General features: G+C 39.6%; 1 protein-coding gene across 1 annotated transcript in view; it reads right to left on the bottom strand.

Annotated features, from left to right (window-relative positions):
• Window positions 1–21,922, bottom strand: part of CRYBG1 (crystallin beta-gamma domain containing 1) — a 708,242-nt gene that overhangs the window by 28,733 nt on the left and 657,587 nt on the right. The window contains exons 14-16 of the mRNA XM_053710591.1: window positions 13,856–13,982; window positions 13,505–13,537; window positions 3,382–3,494 (exon numbers count right to left, since the gene is read on the bottom strand). Of these exons, the coding sequence (XP_053566566.1) occupies window positions 3,382–3,494; window positions 13,505–13,537; window positions 13,856–13,982 (273 nt within the window). The remainder of the gene's footprint in view (window positions 1–3,381; window positions 3,495–13,504; window positions 13,538–13,855; window positions 13,983–21,922) is intronic.

Raw genomic sequence — 21,922 nt, 5'->3', positions numbered from 1 at the left:
ACCACCCACACAACCATCCCCCCAAATAAAATCCTAACTAAAACACCTAAGCTCCCCATTGCCCTGAAAAGGGCATTTGGATGGGCATTGCCCTTAAAAGGCCAATCGGAATTCAAGGGACGCCATCTTGGATGACGTCATTTAAAGGAGAATTCAGTGTTCAAGAAGACATCGATTGAAGTCTTGAAGATGGATCCGCTCCGCGCCGGATGGATGGATGAAGATAGAAGATGCCGTCTGGATGAAGACTTCTGTCCGGTTGGATGAAGACTTCTGCCGGCTTCGTTGAGGATGGATGTCGGGTCTTCAAAAACTGAAAGTGGATCTTCGGGAGTTAGTGTTAGGCTTTTTTAAGGGTTTATTGGGTGGGTTTTATTTTTAGATTAGGGTTTTGGGCGGAAAAAAGAGCTACAAGCCCTTTTAAGCGCAATGCCCATCCAAATGCCCTTTTCAGGGCAATGGGGAGCTTAGGTTTTTTTAGTTAGGCTTTTATTTGGGGGGTTGGTTGTGTGGGTGGTGGGTTTTACTGTTGGGGATTGTTCGTTTGTTTTGTTTTTACAGGTAAAAGAGCTGATTTCTTTGGGACAATGCCCCGCAAAAGGCCCTTTTAAGGGCTATTGGTAGTTTAGTTTAGGCTAGGGTTTTTTTTTATTTTGGGGGGCTTTTTTTATTTTGATAGGGCTATTAGATTAGGTGTAATTAGTTTAAATAGCTGATAATTTCTTTTTTATTTTGTGTAATTTAGTGTTTGTTTTTTTGTAATTTAGTTAATTGTATTTAATTTATGTAATTTATTTAATTGTAGTGTAAGGTTAGGTGTTAGGTTTTATTTTATAGATAAATTTGTATTTTAGCTAGGTAGTTAGTAAATAGTTAATAACTATTTAGTAACTATGCTACCTAGTTAAAATAAATACAAACTTGCCTGTGAAATACAAATAAAACCTAAGCTAACTACAATGTAACTTAGTTATATTGTAGCTATCTTAGGGTTTATTTTACAGGTAAGTATGTAGTTTTAAATAGGAATTATTTAGTTATTAATAGTAGGTTTTATTTAGATTTATTTTAATTACATTAAAGTTAGTGGGTGTTAGGGTTAGATTTAGGGTTAGACTTAGGGTTAGGTTTAGGGGTTAATAAATTTAGTATAGTGGCAGCGACGTTGGGGACAGCAGATAAGTATAATGGAGGTGTCGGCGATGTCAGGGGCGGCAGATTAGGGGCTAATAAGTGTAAGATTAGGGGTGTTTAGACTCAGGGTTCATGTTAGGGTGTTAGGTGTACTAATATTTAGGACAGATATAGGCACAGTATCAAATAGTAAAGATAGGATTAAAGAGGTAATATGTGTAACCTCGGTGCTGCCCCTTTAAATTACTTGAACAATAGGGAAGGGAAAAAGGAAGTACATAGAGGGGATTAGTAAGCACTCTTACACCTATTGTTTGTGAAATGCTGTATAATTACAGCGTAAAGGTGTGGGTGCAAGGTGTGGGTGATTTATAGGTGGTGTTTATCACCTCAGTTAATCATTTTTAACTTTACAAATAAAGATTAATTTTACTATTATTAATTATTCACTAGCAGTGCCTTTACGCTGTAATTATACAGCATTTCACAAACGATAGGTGTAAGAGTGCTTAATTAATCCCCTCTATGTCCTTCCTTTTTCCCTTCCCTTTTGTTCAGGGTGTTAGGTTTAAACATAAATTTTCTTTCCCCATAGGAATCAATAGGACTGCGTCACGGAGCTTTACGCTTCTTTATTGCAGGTGTTAGACTTTTTTTCAGCCGGCTCTCCCCATTGATGTCTATGGGGAAATCGTGCACGATCACGTAAAACCATCTTACCGCGGCGCTGGTATTGGAGTAAGGTATGGAGCTCAATTTTGCTCTACGCTCACTTCTTGCCTGCTAACGCCGGCTTTTTGTAAACCTGTAATACCAGCGCTGTAGGTGAGCGGTGCAAATAACTTGCAAATTAGTACCGCACCGCTCATTAAGCAAAACTCGTAATCTAGCCGATTGTGCTGATTTTCGGACCCCTAACCAAGCTCCACTGTGTCAAAAGTATACTGATGTCTACAGACTCCTGCTGGCTCCTGTTTATGTTATCTGTCTTTTCATATGCAGGGAAGGGGGGAAGTGCTGCTCTTCTTGTTTTCTCAATCCCTTTCAGTGGGTGTCTCAGCCTAACCTCATCAACAGTGCTAAACTGGGGGCTTCTAAGAAAGTTTTCAAAAGGTTTTATACTGGATTTTTGGATCAGTATCTGTGCATATTCTTCTTTATATTAGTGTCTATTACATGTTAATATTAATTAACTCTTTGAGTGCTAATGACGGCTCTGAGCCGTCGCAAATTGTCCCAGTCAGGTGCTGACGATGGCTCAGAGCCATTGCTATCACTCACCCACCTTGAGGGCAATCTGGGGACTCCCACCTACTCCAACCTACATTAGGGAATGTAGATTTTGCAATATAATGCCACCTTAAAGGGACATGAAACCAAAAATATTTATTTCATGATTCAGATGAAGAACACAATTTAAGCAGCATTTCAATATGCTTATATTACCTAATTTGCTTAATTCTTTAGATATCTTTTGTTGAAGAAATAGCAATGCACATGGGTGAGCCAATCACACAAGGCATCTATGTGCAGCGACTAATCAGCAGCTACTGAGCCTATTTAAATATGCTTTTCAACTAAGGATATCAACAGAATTAAGAAAATTAGATAATATAAGTTAAATGAAAAGTTGTTTTAAATTGCAAGTTCTTTCTAAATCATGAAAGAAATAAATTTGGGTTTTGTGTCCCTTTAAACATGAGCATTAGCAGGAAAGTACCTATTAGCCAATAATTGTTAGCTAAAAGTACTTAGCAGGGAGCAAAGTAAATAATGAAATTATTCTGCAGTTGTTTTACCATGCATAATAAGGTATTTTACATTACATTCTCAAAATGTTTACTGTCTCTTTAAGGACTGTGTTTACGGACTCATATAAGGACTTTTTGCACAAAAATTTGAATTAGTAGTATTTATACACAACCAATACTGCTGTATTAGTTTCTGTTTAAACAGATTTTATTTCACATTGTTTTAGGCACAAACAAGTTTCTATTAATATGTAACAGCAGTAAACATGCTGAAGCCTGTGTATAATGTCCCTTTAAAGGTTAGCATGCTAATGACAACTAGTAGGCCTAATAAGCGTATTAGTGTAACTCACTTTCACTTTTGTTATTTATTCATACAAAAGTAATGGCACCTAACAATCTATATGGCACCCTGCCTTTGTTTACACAGATAGGACAGCACCGTTCATGACAAAGAGTACAGGTTTAGCAAGATTTTTCTGTCAGCAGAACTTACCTGCCTGATATAACCTTGCAAGACTTGGTTGCAAATGAATCCTCAACATTCTGTGTATCTCCGTCAAATATTTTACTGGTGCCTTGAAAATCTGGCTCTGAAAACAATTCAACCTAAAGAAAAGAACACAGAGCATAACACGTTTTATTATGGTCCTATTCTCTATATTAGCTGTGCTTTTATTTTTCAAAGCACTGTTGTTTCTCATTTGGTACTTTAATCTCTATTGTTCATATTTACAAGAGTCGATAAAAAAAACAATGATTTGTTTAAATTTTTAAAAAATAATAATAAAAATCTGATTTTTTAATTTAAAATCTGATTTTTTTAAATTAGTTTTTTAAAAATAAAATGTTTTTTTTTTATTAAAAAAATCTAAATATAGTTTCTAATTAAAGTATATTATAATCCAAAGGTTATTCATCCTGATTAAAGGGACAGTCAAGTCCAAAAAAAACTCATGATTTAAATAGAACATGTAATTTTAAACAACTTTCCAATTTACTTTTATCACCAATTTTGCTTTGTTCTTTGGTATTCTTAGTTGAAAGCTAAACCTAGGAGGTTCATATGTTAATTTCTTAGACCTTGAAGGTCGCCCCTCTAATCTGAATGCATTTGTCAGTTTTTCACCACTAGAGGGCGTTAGTTCATGTATTTCATATAGATAACATTGAGCTCATGCACGTGAAGTTACCTAGGAGTGAGCACTGATTGGCTAAAATGCAAGTCTGTCAAAAGCATTGAAATAAGGGGGCAGTTTGCAGAAGCTTAGAGACAAGGTAATTACAGACGTACACCATGTATTATTATAACTGTGTGTTGGTTATGCAAAACTGGGGAATGGATAATAAAGGGATTATCTATCTTTTTAAACAACAAAAATTCTGGTGTTGACTGTCCCTTTAATTATGTAGCATGAGGCTGTATATTAATGGCTGGGAAGTTTAATATTTTGCTAAATGAATTCCATTAATCCATTCACAATGTCATGCTCACCCAGAGAGGCATTTTTCTGTAGTTCTCAAAACTGTGAATTTGTGCCTGCAGAAATAAAATGCCCCTTCTTCACAGCAAAAATGTTATAAAATAAACATACAGGGGCCCATTTATCAAAGGGCTTGCGGACCTGATCCGACACTGCGGATCAGGTCCGCAAGACCTCGCTTAATGCGGAGAGCAATGCGCTCTCCGCATTTAACATTGCACCAGCAGCTCACAAGAGCTGCTGGTGCAACGCCGCCCCCTGCTGACTCGCGGCCAATCGGCCGCCAGCAGGGAGCTGTCAATCAACCCGATTGTATTCGATCTGGTTGATTTCCGGTGATTCCTGTCCGCCTGCTCAGAGCAGGCGGACAGGGTTATGAAGCAGCGGTCTTTAGACCGCTGCTTCATAAGTTGTGTTTCTGGCGAGTCTGAAGACTCGCCAGAAACACGGCCCTTCAAGCTCCGTACGGAGCTTGATAAATGGGCCTGAAAGAGTTGAGTAAGGAAATAACAATAAAGGGACATAAACAAAAAAAAATAATATTTTGTGATTTCGATAGAGCATACAAATTACAGATTTCAGATTTACTTCTTTTATCTATTTTTCTTCATTCTATTGGTATCCTTTGTTGAAGGAGAGAAATACTCTACTGGGAGCTATGTGAACACATTGGGCTCGATTTATCAAGCTGGGGCAAGAGGGCAGCAATCCGCTGCCAGAATTCAGCATTACTTCCAACAGTCCACAGGCAAGCCTTGCTTAAAGGGACATAAACAAAAAAATTTTCTTTCATGATTTAGAAAGAGCATGTAATTTTAAACAACTTTATAATTTACTTCTATTATCTATTTTGCTTCATTCTCTTGATATACTTTGCTGAAAAGCAAATCTAGATATGCTTAGTAGCTGTTGATTGGTAGCTGCTCATAGATGCCTCACCGATTGGCTCACCCATGTGCATTAATTTTTCTTCAGCAAAGGATATCTAAAGAATGAAGCAAATGAGATAATAGAAGCAAATTAGAATGTTCTTTAAAATTGTATTCTCTACCTGAATCAAGAAAGAAAAATGTTGGGTTTAGTGTCCCTTTAAGTAAAAGCCAAATCTTTAATTCATCAATGCTTCACTAAAAACAAAAATGAGTATCCAGGGTAAAATCACAGCAGAAAGACCGCAATGACCATATATAATGGAATGTCTCCTATGCAGACACGCACATACACAAGAGTGCTCGCCGCCCCCTGCCCGCACACAGTCAATCACTCGCGGGCAGGAGCTGTCAATCTCCACGGTCGGAGAGATTAAAAATTCTGGGGAGATTGAAATTCTCCACCTAAGAGGTTAGGGAAGCAGCGGTCTAATGACCGCTGCTTGATAAATACTAATTGCTGGTTCTCTTGTGAGAACCTGAAGTCATGGGGGGGGGGGGGGGGGCGAACAGCTTGATAAATCAAGCCCAATTGGGTGAGTCAATGACATTGCTGCTGAGTCTACCTGTGTATGCATTTCAACAATGGATACCAAAAGAACGAAGCAAATTAGATAAGAGGAGTAAATTGGAAAGTTTTTTTAACATTGAATGTTCTTTTGCCATTGCTCCCCTGCAAATCTATACACACAGAATCAGCTCTTATTAAGTTTCAAGAGGCTCAATGAATTGAAAATAGTTTGGAGTGGAATAGATCTGCACAAGGACCGAAGTGTGAGGAGGGAGCAGCAAAAACATAATTTATGCTTACCTGATAAATTTATTTCTCTTGTAGTGTATCCAGTCCACGGATCATCCATTACTTATGGGATATTCTCCTTCCCAACAGGAAGTTGCAAGAGGATCACCCACAGCAGAACTGCTATATAGCTCCTCCCCTCACTGCCATATCCAGTCATTCGACCGAAACAAGCCGAGAAAGAAGAAACCATAGGGTGCAGTGGTGACTGAAGTTTAATTAAAATTTAGACCTGCCTGAAAAGGACAGGGCGGGCCGTGGACTGGATACACTACAAGAGAAATAAATTTATCAGGTAAGCATAAATTATGTTTTCTCTTGTTAAGTGTATCCAGTCCACGGATCATCCATTACTTATGGGATACCAATACCAAAGCTAAAGTACACGGATGATGGGAGGGACAAGGCAGGGATTAAGCGGAAGGAACCACTGCCTGAAGAACCTTTCTCCCAAAAACAGCCTCCGAAGAAGCAAAAGTATCAAATTTGTAAAATTTTGAAAAAGTGTGAAGCGAAGACCAAGTCGCGGCCTTGCAAATCTGTTCAACAGAGGCCTCATTTTTAAAGGCCCAGGTGGAAGCCACAGCTCTAGTAGAATGAGCTGTAATTCTTTCAGGGGGCTGCTGTCCAGCAGTCTCATAGGCTAGGCGTATAATACTCCGAAGCCAAAAGGAAAGAGAGGTCGCTGAAGCTTTTTGACCTCTCCTCTGTCCAGAGTAAACGACAAACAGGGAAGATGTTTGACGAAAATCTTTAGTAGCTTGTAAGTAAAACTTCAAGGCACGGACTACGTCCAGATTATGTAAAAGACGTTCCTTCTTTGAAGAAGGATTAGGACACAATGATGGAACAACAATCTCTTGATTGATATTCTTGTTAGAAACCACCTTAGGTAAAAACCCAGGTTTGGTACGCAGAACTACCTTATCTGCATGAAAAATCAGATAAGGAGAATCACATTGTAAGGCAGATAGCTCAGAGACTTTCCGAGCCGAGGAAATAGCCATCAAAAACAGAACTTTCCAAGATAAAAGCTTAATATCAATGGAATGAAGGGGCTCAAACGGAACTCCTTGAAGAACTTTAAGAACCAAGTTTAAGCTCCATGGGGGAGCAACAGGTTTAAACACAGGCTTAATTCTAACCAAAGCCTGACAAAATGCCTGGACGTATGGAACTTCTGCCAGACGCTTGTGCAAAAGAATAGACAGAGCAGAAATCTGTCCCTTTAAGGAACTAGCTGATAATCCTTTGTCCAAACCCTCTTGGAGAAAGGACAATATCCTAGGAATCCTAACCTTACTCCATGAGTAATTCTTGGATTCACACCAGTAAAGATATGTACGCCATATCTTGTGATAGATTTTCCTGGTAACAGGCTTTCGTGCCTGTATTAAGGTATCAATGACTGACTCGGAGAAGCCACGCTTTGATAGAATCAAGCGTTCAATCTCCATGCAGTCAGTCTCAGAGAAATTAGATTTGGATGATTGAAAGGACCTTGTATTAGAAGGTCCTGTCTTAGAGGCAGAGTCCATGGTGGAAAGGATGACATGTCCACTAGGTCTGCATACCAGGTCCTCCGTGGCCACGCAGGCGCTATTAGAATCACCGATGCTCTCTCCTGTTTGATTTTGGCAATCAGTCGAGGGAGCAGAGGAAACGGTGGAAACACATAAGCCAGGTTGAAGAACCAAGGCGCTGCTAGAGCATCTATCAGCGTCGCTTCTGGGTCCCTGGACCTGGATCCGTAACAAGGAAGCTTGGTGTTCTGGCGAGACGCCATGAGATCCAACTCTGGTTTGCCCCAACGATGAATCAATTGAGCAAACACCTCCGGACGGAGTTCCCACTCCCCCGGGTGAAAAGTCTGACGACTTAGAAAATCTGCCTCCCAGTTCTCCACGCCTGGGATATGGATTGCTGACAGGTGGCAAGAGTGAGTCTCTGCCCAGCGAATTATTTTTGAGACTTCTAACATCGCTAGGGAACTCCTGGTTCCCCCTTGATGGTTGATGTAAGCCACAGTGGTGATATTGTCCGACTGAAATCTAATGAACCTCTGCTCTTAACTCCAGAATATTTATCGGAAGGAGTTTCTCCTCCTGAGTCCACGATCCCTGTGCCTTCAGGGAGTTCCAGACTGCACCCCAACCTAGAAGGCTGGCATCTGTTGTTACAATTGTCCAATCTGGCCTGCGAAAGGTCATACCATCGGACAGGTGGACCCGAGACAACCACCAGAGAAGAGAATCTCTGGTCTCTTGATCCAGATTTAGCAGAGGGGACAAATCTGTGTAATCCCCATTCCACTGACTTAGCATGCATAATTGCAGCGGTCTGAGATGTAGGCGCGCAAATGGCACTATGTCCATTGCCGCTACCATTAAGCCGATCACCTCCATACACTGAGCCACCGAAGGGCGCGGAATGGAATGAAGAATACGGCAAGCATTTAGAAGCTTTGATAACCTGGACTCCGTCAGGTAAATTTTCATCTCTACAGAATCTATAAGAGTCCCTAAGAAGGATAGAGAACTCTTTTCCTCGTTCACTTTCCACCCGTGCGATCTCAGAAATGCCAGAACTATCTCTGTATGAGACTTGGCAATTTGAAAGCTTGACGCCTGTATCAGGATGTCGTCTAGATACGGAACCACCGCTATGCCTCGCGGTCTTAGAACCGCCAGAAGTGAGCCCAGAACCTTCGTAAAGATTCTCGGGGCTGTAGCCAACCCGAAGGGAAGAGCTACAAATTGGTAATGCCTGTCTAGAAAGGCAAACCTTAGGAACCGATGATGATCTTTGTGAATCGGTATGTGAAGGTAGGCATCCTTTAAGTCCACTGTGGTCATGTACTGACCCTCTTGGATCATGGGTAGGATGGTCCGAATAGTTTCCATTTTGAAAGATGGAACTCTGAGGAATTTGTTTAAGATCTTTAGATCCAAAATTGGTCTGAAGGTTCCCTCTTTTTTGGGAACCACAAACAGATTTGAATAAAAACCCTGTCCTTGTTCCGTCCGCGGAACTGGATGGATCACTCCCATTACTAGGAGGTCTTGCACACAGCGTAGGAATGCCTCTTTCTTTATCTGATTTGCAGATAACCTTGAAAGATGAAATCTCCCTTGTGGAGGGGAAGCTTTGAAGTCCAGAAGATATCCCTGAGATATGATCTCCAACGCCCAGGGATCCTGAACATCTCTTGCCCACACCTGGGCGAAGAGAAAAAGTCTGCCCCCTACTAGATCCGTCGCCGGATAGGGGGCCATTCCTTCATGCTGTCTTAGAGGCAGCAGCAGGCTTTCTGGACTGCTTGTCTTTGTTCCAGGACTGGTTAGGTTTCCAGGCCTGCTTAGATTGAGCAAAAGTTCCCTCTTGTCTTGAAGCGGAGGAAGTTGATGCTGCACCTGCCTTGGAATTTCAAAAGGCACGAAAATTAGACTGTTTGGCCTTTGATTTGGCCCTGTCCTGAGGAAGGGTATGACCCTTACCTCCACTAATGTCAGCAATAATTTCTTTCAAACCAGGCTGAATAAGGTCTGCCCCTTGAAAGGAATGTTGAGTAATTTAGACTTTGAAGTCACATCAGCTGACCAGGATTTGAGCCATAGCGCCCTACGCACCTGGATGGCGAATCCGGAATTCTTAGCCGTTAGTTTAGTCAAATGAACAATTGCATCAGAAACAAATGAGTTAGCTAGCTTAAGAGTTCTAAGCTTGTCAACAATTTCAGTCAATGGAGCTGTATGGATGGCCTCTTCCAGGGCCTCAAACCAGAATGCCGCCGCAGCAGTGACAGGCGCAATGCATGCAAGGGGCTGTAAAATAAAACCTTGTTAAATAAACATTTTCTTAAGGTAACCCTCTAATTTTTTATCCATTGGATCTGAAAAAGCACAACTGTCCTCAACCGGGATAGTGGTACGCTTTGCTAAAGTAGAAACTGCTCCCTCCACCTTAGGGACAGTCTGCCATAAGTCCTGTGTAGTGGCATCTATTGGAAACATTTTTCTAAATATAGGAGGTGGGGAAAAGGGCACACCGGGCCTATCCCACTCCTTACTAATAATTTCTGTAAGCCTTTTAGGTATTGGAAAAACATCAGTACTCACCGGCACTGCATAGTATTTATCCAGCCTACACAATTTCTCTGGCACTGCAATTGTGTCACAGTCATTCAGAGCTGCTAATACCTCCCCAAGCAATACACGGAGGTTCTCAAGCTTAAATTTAAAATTAGACATCTCTGAATCAGGTCTCCCCGATTCAGAGACGTCACCCACAGACTGAAGCTCTCCGTCCTCAGGTTCTGCATATTGTGACGCAGTATCAGACATGGCTCTTACAGCATCTACGCGCTCTGTATCTCGTCTAACCCCAGAGCTATCGCGCTTGCCTCTCAATTCAGGCAATCTGGATAATACCTCTGACAGGGTATTATTCATGATTGCAGCCATGTCCTGCAAAGTAATCGCTATGGGCGTCCCTGATGTACTTGGCGCCATATTAGCGTGCGTCCCTTCGAGCGGGAGGTGAAGGGTCCGACACGTGGGGAGAGTTAGTCGGCATAACTTCCCCCTCGACAGACCCCTCTGGTGACAATTCTTTTATAGATAAAGACTGATCTTTACGGTTTAAGGTGAAATCAATACATTTAGTACACATTCTCCTATGGGGCTCCACCATGGTTTTTAAACATAATGAACAAGTATCCTCTGTTTCAGACATGTTTGTACAGACTAGCAAGCTTGGAAAACACTTTAAAACAAGTTAACAAGCAATATAAAAAACGTTACTGTGCCTTTAAGAGAAACAAATTTTGACAAAATTTGAAATACCAGTGAAAAAAGGCAGTTACACTAACAAAATTTTTACAGTGTATGTAACAAGTCAGCAGAGCATTGCACCCACTTGCAAATGGATGATTAACACTTTAATAACAAAAACAGAATAATAAATGACAAAAACGTTTTTTTAAACACAGTCACAACAACTGCCACAGTCTACTGTGATTGTTACCCTCCTCAAACACGACTTTGAAGCCTTTTGAGCCCTTCAGAGATGTCCTGTATCATGCAGAGGGAAGCTGAATGGCTCTGTCAGTATTTTTAGCTACACAGAAAAGCACTAAAATAGGCCCTTCCCACTCATATTGCAACAGTGGAAAGCTTCAGGAAACTGTCTCTAGGCAGAAATCAAACCAGCCATGTGGAAAAAAACTAGGCCCCAATAAGTTTTGTCACCAAACATATATAAAAACGATTAACATGCCAGCAAACGTTTTATATTACATTTTTATAAGAGTATGCATCTCTATTAATAAGCCTGATACCAGTAGCTATCACTGCATTTAAGGCTTTACTTACATTAATCAGGTATAAGCAGCATTTTCTAGCAAATTCCATCCCTAGAAAAATATTAACTGCACATACCTTATTGCAGGAAAACCTGCACGCCATTCCCTCTCTGAAGTTACCTCACTCCTCAGAATATGTGAGAACAGCCATGGATCTTAGTTACTTCTGCTAAGATCATAGAAAATGCAGGCAGATTCTTCTTCTAAATACTGCCTGAGATAAACAGCACACTCCGGTACCATTTAAAAATAACAAACTTTTGATTGAAGAAATAAACTAAGTATAAAACACCACTCTCCTCTTACGACCTCCATCTTTGTTAAGGGTTGCAAGAGAATGACTGGATATGGCAGTGAGGGGAGGAGCTATATAGCAGCTCTGCTGTGGGTGATCCTCTTGCAACTTCCTGTTGGGAAGGAGAATATCCCATAAGTAATGGATGATCCGTGGACTGGATACACTTAACAAGAGAAAATGTAATGTTATTCTTACATCAGTATTAAAGGGAAATTTAACACCTGCTGAAAATCCTTAAATCTAACTCCTTCTGATTACTCAAAATCAAGTAAGCATGGATGTCTATGCCATCTTGTCAGTTTACCCCAAATTGTTTAAAAAAAGTGTTTTCAACTACAATGTTGTACCTGTGCCTAATGCTTGTATGCATGCCGCAATATTGTAACACACGGGCACAGCTGTCACATAATGCACACGTCACAGTGTTTAATTATGTATGCTGTTTAGAGAGCAATCACATCTGCAGCACGTGCTCACTGTGAGGCATGCAGAGCGTGTTCTGCAGTGTGTGAATATATTACTATTTTTTTGTGCCTGACATACTAATAAAATATATTTTTAACATTGTATTACATAAGTGAGTGAGAGCACGGCTTTAGACACAATTAAAAATAGTAAGCTCTGGGGAGGGACAAGAAGGAGACCAGTCCTGGAAATAAAGGGTAAGCCTTGGATATGGAAATCCGAATTCCAAGGTCTGGTTATATCTAATGATTGCGGTGTACTCCTGACCCTGCAGTGCATAATATGGCACCAGAAGATCCTTACTTTTCCTGCCCAAAACGTAACATCCATCCGTGGTCTCAAAGTGTGACTCCCACTGCCGCCTAATACAAGGCAGCCCAGCCTGTCACTCTCAGGAAGTGTGTGCAAACGCAACTGAAGCCCGTCACCCACACAAGGAAGCATCTGGCAACTCTACAAACCGGGGAGTATCTTTAAAGGGATATTCCAGCCAAAATTGGAAACCACATGGGTGCATTTCGGTATTGAACAGAAGAAATTTAGTAATATACATGTATTAGCAAAAATGCTTCTAATAAAAGCTATAGCCGTTTCAAAAGTGTATATAAGTATGCACCGTGCACCAGCATTTTAAATCCAGCACTTGCTTAGAGAGCCTAAGGTGCTTGTACCATCTGGTAATGACTCAATTTATTAATTGCTGACATGGTACAAGCCCCACTGATTATTTGAAAAGCTGCATTATTTAAAATGTGGGTGAAGTGACAATATCTAGCTATGCATCACATGCACGTGCAGAGAAAAATGTTAATACTAAAACAGTAATAAGTTTTACTTGAAGCATTTTTGCCAACACATGAATATTGCAAATATATTACTATTCAAAGATGTAATAAATCCATGTGCATTTAAATTTTGACTGGAATGTCCCTTTAAACTACTGTCTATGTCAAGCGCTTAGCCGGTGTTCTGACAGAGTCCTGCTTTGAGCCCATGGAGTAATCTGACGTTCGGGATGAAAGAGTAAGGATCTCCCGGTGCAGTATTATGCACTGCAGGGTCGGAAGTGCTCAGCAACACAACTCCCCAGTTTGTAGAGTTGCCAGACGTTTCCTTGTGGGTGACGTGCTTCAGTTGCTAGACCACTGCACCGTGAGCTGAAAGCTGCCTATCCTCCCCAGACTGCTATACATATTTGCACAAAACAACAACATTAACCTTTGTTTTATTTGTTCATATTCACTTTCATTTTAATTACAGGAAAAAAAAACCTGTATTTTACCTTAGTGTGTCCTCTGGGGTTTTCAACTGTGTCCTAACAAAAAAGAGAGACAATACATTTTTTAGACCTTAAGACACTGCCGAACTTTCATTTATATTTTGTATGCATAGTTACACAAGCATTTCCTTTGCAAAAAGATCATATTGTTCAATTATAACTTTATTTTCATAGCAAACCAGAGAAAAAACATGCAAAAAAATGTATGTATAATATATATATATATGTGTACGAGTATGTATGTACACGTATGTGTATGTATGTTTGTATACATATGCATGCATGTAAGTATGTATGTATGTGTGTGTATATGTGTTTGCGTACGTCTGTTTGTGTATTATATATCACCCTTACCAAAAGCACGGGCTGGACAGAAGAAATCTTGCTATTCTTGCCTCCCCAGTCGCTAAAATTAGAGTATATCCCTTTCTCTAGTATATACTGCGCTCCAGTGAAATCTGGGAGTTCATAAGCCACCCATCTATAAAAAAAACAGAAAATACATTTATAGAAAAGAAAATGTTGGTCATTTTATTTTGATTAGTATTTTATGTTGTAATTCTATTTTGAAGTCACCAGTCCGAAAAATAATTATACTGTATGGTAATACACTATAAAATATGTTTTAAACTTCATGGAAGAACCACCAAAGAACGAAGAGATCTGGCGTTTGGTTAAAGGGACACTGAACCCAATTTTTTTCTTTCCTGATTTAGATAGAGCATGACATTTTAAGCAACTTTCTAATTTACTCCTATTATCAAATTTTCTTTATTTGAAATGCAAGAATGTAAGTTTAGATGCCGGCCCATTTTTGGTGAACAACCTGGGTTGTTCTTGCAGATTGATGGATAAATTCATCCACCAATAAAAAAGTGCTGTCGAGAGTTCTGAACTAATAAAAAAGCTCAGATGCCTTATTTTTCAAATAAAGATAGCAAGAGAACGAAAGAAAATTGATAATAGAAGTAAATTAGAAAGTTGCTTAAAATTTCATGCTCTATCTGAATCATGGAAGAAAAAAATTTGGGTTCAGTGTCCCTTTAAGTGTAGGGTTTCCACCTTTCTTGGAAAAAATATCCGTAATTAGTAGAAATTAGCATAAATAATTAAACAGCATAAATTTCCATGTTAAACCCCAATTGTTGATTTCTTTAAAACATGGCAGTTTTGTGGGCACCCTCACAGAACGATGCAGAAAACTGATTGTGTACCTTTGGAATTAATTTCTTAATACACACATATTATATATATATATATATATATATATATATATATATATACTCTCTCTTTCTCTCTATATCTCAAGCTCCACCTCAATTTACAGACTAGCAAGCTTTATGTTATTCTGGGGTACCAGTCCACCCTATTATACTCCTCTTTAAATCATGCGCAACACTTAATATAGGAAGCAATCATGTCCCAGTGTATAGTTAAAGGGACAGTATACTGTAAAATAGTTTTTCCCTTAATGTATTTACAGTTGCTTTTTTTACCAACTGCAGAGTAAAAAATGTATGAAAATTAGCTTTTTAAGGTTTATTTCTGTATATTAAAGCTCTGATTTTGTGTTTTGAAGCCACAGCCTAATAAAATAGGTTGAGCTTGTAGATATAATCAGATCTCATTACTGTATCACATTGTGTACATATAAATGCTTCTTTATCTTATATCTGTCCTTAAAACAATCACCAATACTTTGAGAGAACAATGGAAAATCAACATTTTATTACCTTATCTCTGCTTTATCACACTGGGAGTGTAATTTCTTCTGCTGGCTGTGTTTACAAAGCTTATCTATAGCTGGTACGCGCGGCCACAAACTTTCAGAATAGGTGGGGATACCACATGCTAAATTAACAATTTCAAATGCCAATATAAGGGTAAAGGAGCTACTTGTAAACAGTTTAATACACTCCAGCAGATAAAGTGGATCATTGGGAACAAATTAAAGGGGAGAAAATTTTTGAGTAAACTGTCCCTTTAATACAGACATCTTCACAACTGACTGTACATGCCACTAATTGCCAACATAAACAAGGTTACACAGAGAGCAATGAGATCGTTCCCTTGGGTGTGGTGGCACCACAGTTCATGCTGCACTAATAACATTTCTTACACATTAATGTTCCAGGTGGCAAGCACAGTCTACAACATTGTGTCATTTTGCATATTAGATCCTAACACAGCTCAGTGATGCACAATTATATAGATCTAGTGGGCTGTTATTGCTGCAGGCCTAGCTATTCTTTATTTTAAATTTCAGTAGGATCTTAGGGAGAAGTAAAACCACTGCATGATGGAAAAACAGCAAATCGCTGCAGTGGACTGTCAAGAATAGTGAAAAAGTCCTTATTTGCCTGGGTTCTTCAAAGTGAATGGTCACATGGCAGAGGGGTAGCTCAGGGTCTGTTTAGCCTCTTCCTTCCAGTGTTCTTTACTGACTAGAGGAGATGCTGGATAAGGTGGTTCCCCCTTATTTTAAAGTTAATGGGACTGCTATAGAATAACATATCAGCCAAGTCTTAGTGATTTTAAAACAAATGAACAAACCTTTGTACTGCAATTATTTTTCAGTAGTCAAACTCCCCCACCATTTGCCTTATTTGGAGGAGCCAGTCATAAGGTTAATATAAAGTTGTTTTCTTATAGATCCAATTAGAGACAGATATGTAGCACAGTTAGAATTGAGAAGGCAGCAAAAGGCACCAGGGCACCCCAGGAAAGTGCTGGACACTAGGTGCCCAGACACCCCAGAAAAGTGCCCTCCTCTGCTTGCCTATAGACAACCAGCACCCAGGGAAAGCGGCCCTGCTGGACAATAGGTGCCCAAACACTCTGGAAAAGTGGTCCCTGCTTGCCAATAGGGATCTAGGCACCAGGAGAAAGTGGCCTATACTTGCCAATAGGAAATTGGCCCCTGCTCAGCAAAACACCCTGATAAAGTGGCCCCTGCTCACCAATAGGCTAACAGGCACCCTTAGAAAGTGGCCCCTGTAGTCAAAAACATAATTTATGTAAGAACTTACCTGATAAATTCATTTCTTTCATATTAGCAAGAGTCCATGAGCTAGTGACGTATGGGATATACATTCCTACCAGGAGGGGCAAAGTTTCCCAAACCTCAAAATGCCTATAAATACACCCCTCACCACACCCACAATTCAGTTTAACGAATAGCCAAGAAGTGGGGTGATAAAAAAGTGCGAAAGCATATAAAATAAGGAATTGGAATAATTGTGCTTTATACAAAAATCATAACCACCACAAAAAAGGGTGGGCCTCATGGACTCTTGCTAATATGAAAGAAATGAATTTATCAGGTAAGTTCTTACATAAATTATGTTTTCTTTCATGTAATTAGCAAGAGTCCATGAGCTAGTGACGTATGGGATAATGACTACCCAAGATGTGGATCTTTCCACGCAAGAGTCACTAGAGAGGGAGGGATAAAATAAAGACAGCCAATTCCTGCTGAAAATAATCCACACCCAAAATAAAGTTTAATGAAAAACATAAGCAGAAGATTCAAACTGAAACCGCTGCCTGAAGTACTTTTCTACCAAAAACTGCTTCAGAAGAAGAAAATACATCAAAATGGTAGAATTTAGTAAAAGTATGCAAAGAGGACCAAGTTGCTGCTTTGCAAATCTGATCAATCGAAGCTTCATTCCTAAACGCCCAGGAAGTAGAAACTGACCTAGTAGAATGAGCTGTAATCCTTTGAGGCGGAGTTTTACCCGACTCAACATAGGCAAGATGAATTAAAGATTTCAACCAAGATGCCAAAGAAATGGCAGAAGCTTTCTGGCCTTTTCTAGAACCGGAAAAGATAACAAATAAACTAGAAGTCTTTCGGAAAGACTTAGTAGCTTCAACATAATATTTCAAAGCTCTAACAACATCCAAAGAATGTAACGATTTCTCCTTAGAATTCTTAGGATTAGGACATAATGAAGGAACCACAATTTCTCTACTAATGTTGTTGGAATTCACAACTTTAGGTAAAAATTCAAAAGAAGTTCGCAACACTGCCTTATCCTGATGAAAAATCAGAAAAGGAGACTCACAAGAAAGAGCAGATAATTCAGAAACTCTTCTGGCAGAAGAGATTGCCAAAAGGAACAAAACTTTCCAAGAAAGTAATTTAATGTCCAATGAATGCATAGGTTCAAACGGAGGAGCTTGAAGAGCCCCTAGAACCAAATTCAAACTCCAAGGAGGAGAAATTGACTTAATGACAGGTTTTATACGAACCAAAGCTTGTACAAAACAATGAATATCAGGAAGATTAGCAATCTTTCTATGAAAAAGAACAGAAAGAGCAGAGATTTGTCCTTTCAAGGAACTTGCGGACAAACCTTTATCTAAACCATCCTGAAGAAACTGTAAAATTCTTGGAATTCTAAAAGAATGCCAAGAAAAATTATGAGAAAGACACCAAGAAATATAAGTCTTCCAGACTCTATAATATATCTCTCTGGATACAGATTTACGAGCCTGTAACATAGTATTAATCACAGAGTCAGAGAAACCTCTTTGACTAAGAATCAAGCGTTCAATCTCCATACCTTTAAATTTAAGGATTTGAGATCCTGATGGAAAAAAGGACCTTGCGACAGAAGGTCTGGTCGTAGCGGAAGAGTCCACGGATGGCAAGAGGCCATCCGGACAAGATCCGCATACCAAAACCTGTGAGGCCATGCCGGAGCTACCAGCAGAACAAACGAGCATTCCTTCAAAATCTTGGAGATTACTCTTGGAAGAAGAACTAGAGGCGGAAAGATATAGGCAGGATGATACTTCCAAGGAAGTGACAATGCATCCACTGCTTCCGCTTGAGGATCCCTGGATCTGGACAGATACCTGGGAAGTTTCTTGTTTAGATGAGAGGCCATCAGATCTATTTCTGGAAGTCCCCACATTTGAACAATCTGAAGAAATACCTCTGGGTGAAGAGACCATTCGCCCGGATGTAACGTTTGGCGACTGAGATAATCCGCTTCCCAATTGTCTATACCTGGGATATGAACCGCAGAGATTAGACAGGAGCTGGATTCCGCCCAAACCAGAATTCGAGATACTTCTTTCATAGCCAGAGGACTGTGAGTCCCTCCTTGATGATTGATGTATGCCACAGTTGTGACATTGTCTGTCTGAAAACAAATGAACGATTCTCTCTTCAGAAGAGGCCAAGACTGAAGAGCTCTGAAAATTGCACGGAGTTCCAAAATATTGATCGGTAATCTCACCTCCTGAGATTCCCAAACTCCTTGTGCCGTCAGAGATCCCCACACAGCTCCCCAACCCGTGAGACTTGCATCTGTTGAAATTACAGTCCAGGTCGGAAGCACAAAAGAAGCCCCCTGAATTAAACGATGGGGATCTGTCCACCACGTTAGAGAGTGTCGTACAATCGGTTTTAAAGATATTAATTGAGATATCTTTGTGTAATCCCTGCACCATTGATTCAGCATACAGAGCTGAAGAGGTCGCATGTGAAAACGAGCAAAGGGGATCGCGTCCGATGCAGCAGTCATAAGACCTAGAATTTCCATGCATAAGGCTACCGAAGGGAATGATTGTGACTGAAGGTTTCGACAAGCTGAAATCAATTTTAGACGTCTCTTGTCTGTTAAAGACAGAGTCATGGACACTGAATCTATCTGGAAACCCAGAAAAGTTACCCTTGACTGAGGAATCAATGAACTTTTTGGTAAATTGATCCTCCAACCATGATCTTGAAGAAACAACACAAGTCGATTCGTATGAGATTCTGCTAAATGTAAAGACTGAGCAAGTACCAAGATATCGTCCAAATAAGGAAATACCACAATACCCTGTTCTCTGATTACAGACAGAAGGGCACCGAGAACTTTTGTAAAAATTCTTGGAGCTGTAGCTAGGCCAAACGGCAGAGCCACAAACTGGTAATGCTTGTCCAGAAAAGAGAATCTCAGGAACTGATAATGATCTGGATGAATCGGAATATGCAGATAAGCATCCTGTAAATCTATTGTGGACATATAATGCCCTTGCTGAACAAAAGGCAAGATAGTCCTTATAGTTACCATTTTGAACGTTGGTATCCTTACATAACGATTCAATATTTTTAGATCCAGAACTGGTCTGAAGGAATTCTCCTTCTTTGGTACAATGAAGAGATTTGAATAAAACCCCATCCCCTGTTCCTGAACTGGAACTGGCATAATTACTCCAGCCAACTCTAGATCTGAAACACAATTCAGAAATGCTTGAGCTTTCACTGGATTTACTGGGACACGGGAAAGAAAAAATCTCTTTGCAGGAGGTCTCATCTTGAAACCAATTTTGTACCCTTCTGAAACAATGTTCTGAATCCAAAGATTGTGAACAGAATTGAACCAAATTTCTTTGAAAAAACGTAACCTGCCCCCTACCAGCTGAGCTGGAATGAGGGCCGCACCTTCATGTGGACTTAGAAGCAGGCTTTGCCTTTCTAGAAGGCTTGGATTTATTCCAGACTGGAGATGGTTTCCAAACTGAAACTGCTCCTGAGGATGAAGGATCAGGCTTTTGTTCTTTGTTGAAACGAAAGGAACGAAAACGATTATTAGCCCTGTTTTTACCCTTAGATTTTTTATCCTGTGGTAAAAAAGTTCCTTTCCCACCAGTAACAGTTGAGATAATGGAATCCAACTGAGAACCAAATAATTTGTTACCCTGGAAAGAAATGGAAAGTAGAGTTGATTTGGAAGCCATATCAGCATTCCAAGTTTTAAGCCATAAAGCTCTTCTAGCTAAAATAGCTATAGACATAAACCTGACATCAACTCTGATAATATCAAAAATGGCATCACAGATAAAATTATTAGCATGCTGAAGAAGAATAATAATATTATGAGAATCATGATCTGTTACTTGTTGCGCTAAAGTCTCCAACCAAAAAGTTGAAGCTGCAGCAACATCAGCCAAAGATATAGCAGGTCTAAGAAGATTACCTGAACACAGATAAGCTTTTCTTAGAAAGGATTCAATTTTCCTATCTAAAGGATCTTTAAACGAAGTACCATCTGACGTAGGAATAGTAGTACGTTTAGCAAGGGTAGAAATAGCCCCATCAACTTTAGGGATTTTGTCCCAAAATTCTAATCTGTCAGACGGCACAGGATATAATTGCTTAAAACGTTTAGAAGGAGTAAATGAATTACCCAATTTATCCCATTCTCTGGAAATTACTTCAGAAATAGCATTAGGAACAGGAAAAACTTCTGGAATAACCACAGGAGATTTAAACACCTTATCTAAACGTTTAGAATTAGTATCAAGAGGACCAGAATCCTCTATTTCTAAAGCAATTAGTACTTCTTTAAGTAAAGAACGAATAAATTCCATTTTAAATAAATATGAAGATTTATCAGCATCAATCTCTGAGACAGAATCCTCTGAACCAGAAGAGTCATCAGAATCAGAATGATGATGTTCATTTAAAAATTCATCTGTAGAGAGAGAAGTTTTAAAAGATTTTTTATGTTTACTAGAAGGAGAAATAACAGACATAGCCTTCTTGATGGATTCAGAAACAAAATCTCTTATGTTATCAGGAACATTCTGCACCTTAGATGTTGAGGGAACTGTAACAGGCAATGGTACATTACTAAAGGAAATATTATCTGCTTTAACAAGTTTGTCATGACAATTAATACAAACAACAGCCGGAGGAATAGCTACCAAAAGTTTACAGCAGATACACTTAGCTTTGGTAGTTCCAGCACTAGACAGCGATTTTCCTGAAGTATCTTCTGACTCAGATGCAACGTGAGACATCTTGCAATATGTAAGAGAAAAAACAACATATAAAGCAAAATTGATCAAATTCCTTAAATGACAGTTTCAGGAATGGGAAAAAATGCCAATAAACAAGCTTCTAGTAACCAGAAGCAAAGAAAAAATCAGACTGAAATAATGTGGAGACAAAAGCGACGCCCATATTTTTTGGCGCCAAATAATACGCCCACATTTGTTTGGCGCCTAAATGCTTTTTGGCGCCAAAAATGACACCACATCCGGAACGCCGACATTTTTTGGCGCAAAAGGACGTCAAAAAATGACGCAACTTCCGGCGACACGTATGACGCCGGAAACAGAAAAGATTTTTTGCGCCAAAAAAGTCCGCGCCAAGAATGACGCAATAAAATGAGGCATTTTCAGCCCCCGCGAGCCTAACAGCCCACAGGGAAAAAAAGTCAAATTTTTAAGGTAAGAAAAAATGATTGATTCAAACGCATTATCCCAAATATGAAACTGACTGTCTGAAAATAAGGAATGTTGAACATTCTGAGACAAGGCAAATAAATGTTTGAATACATATATTTAGAACTTTATAAATAAAGTGCCCAACCATAGCTTAGAGTGTCACAGAAAATAAGATTTACTAACCCC

Source organism: Bombina bombina, chromosome 4, assembly GCF_027579735.1.
Source record: "Bombina bombina isolate aBomBom1 chromosome 4, aBomBom1.pri, whole genome shotgun sequence".
Lineage (NCBI taxonomy): Eukaryota > Metazoa > Chordata > Amphibia > Anura > Bombinatoridae > Bombina > Bombina bombina.
This window is presented reverse-complemented; position numbering and strand designations above follow the sequence as displayed.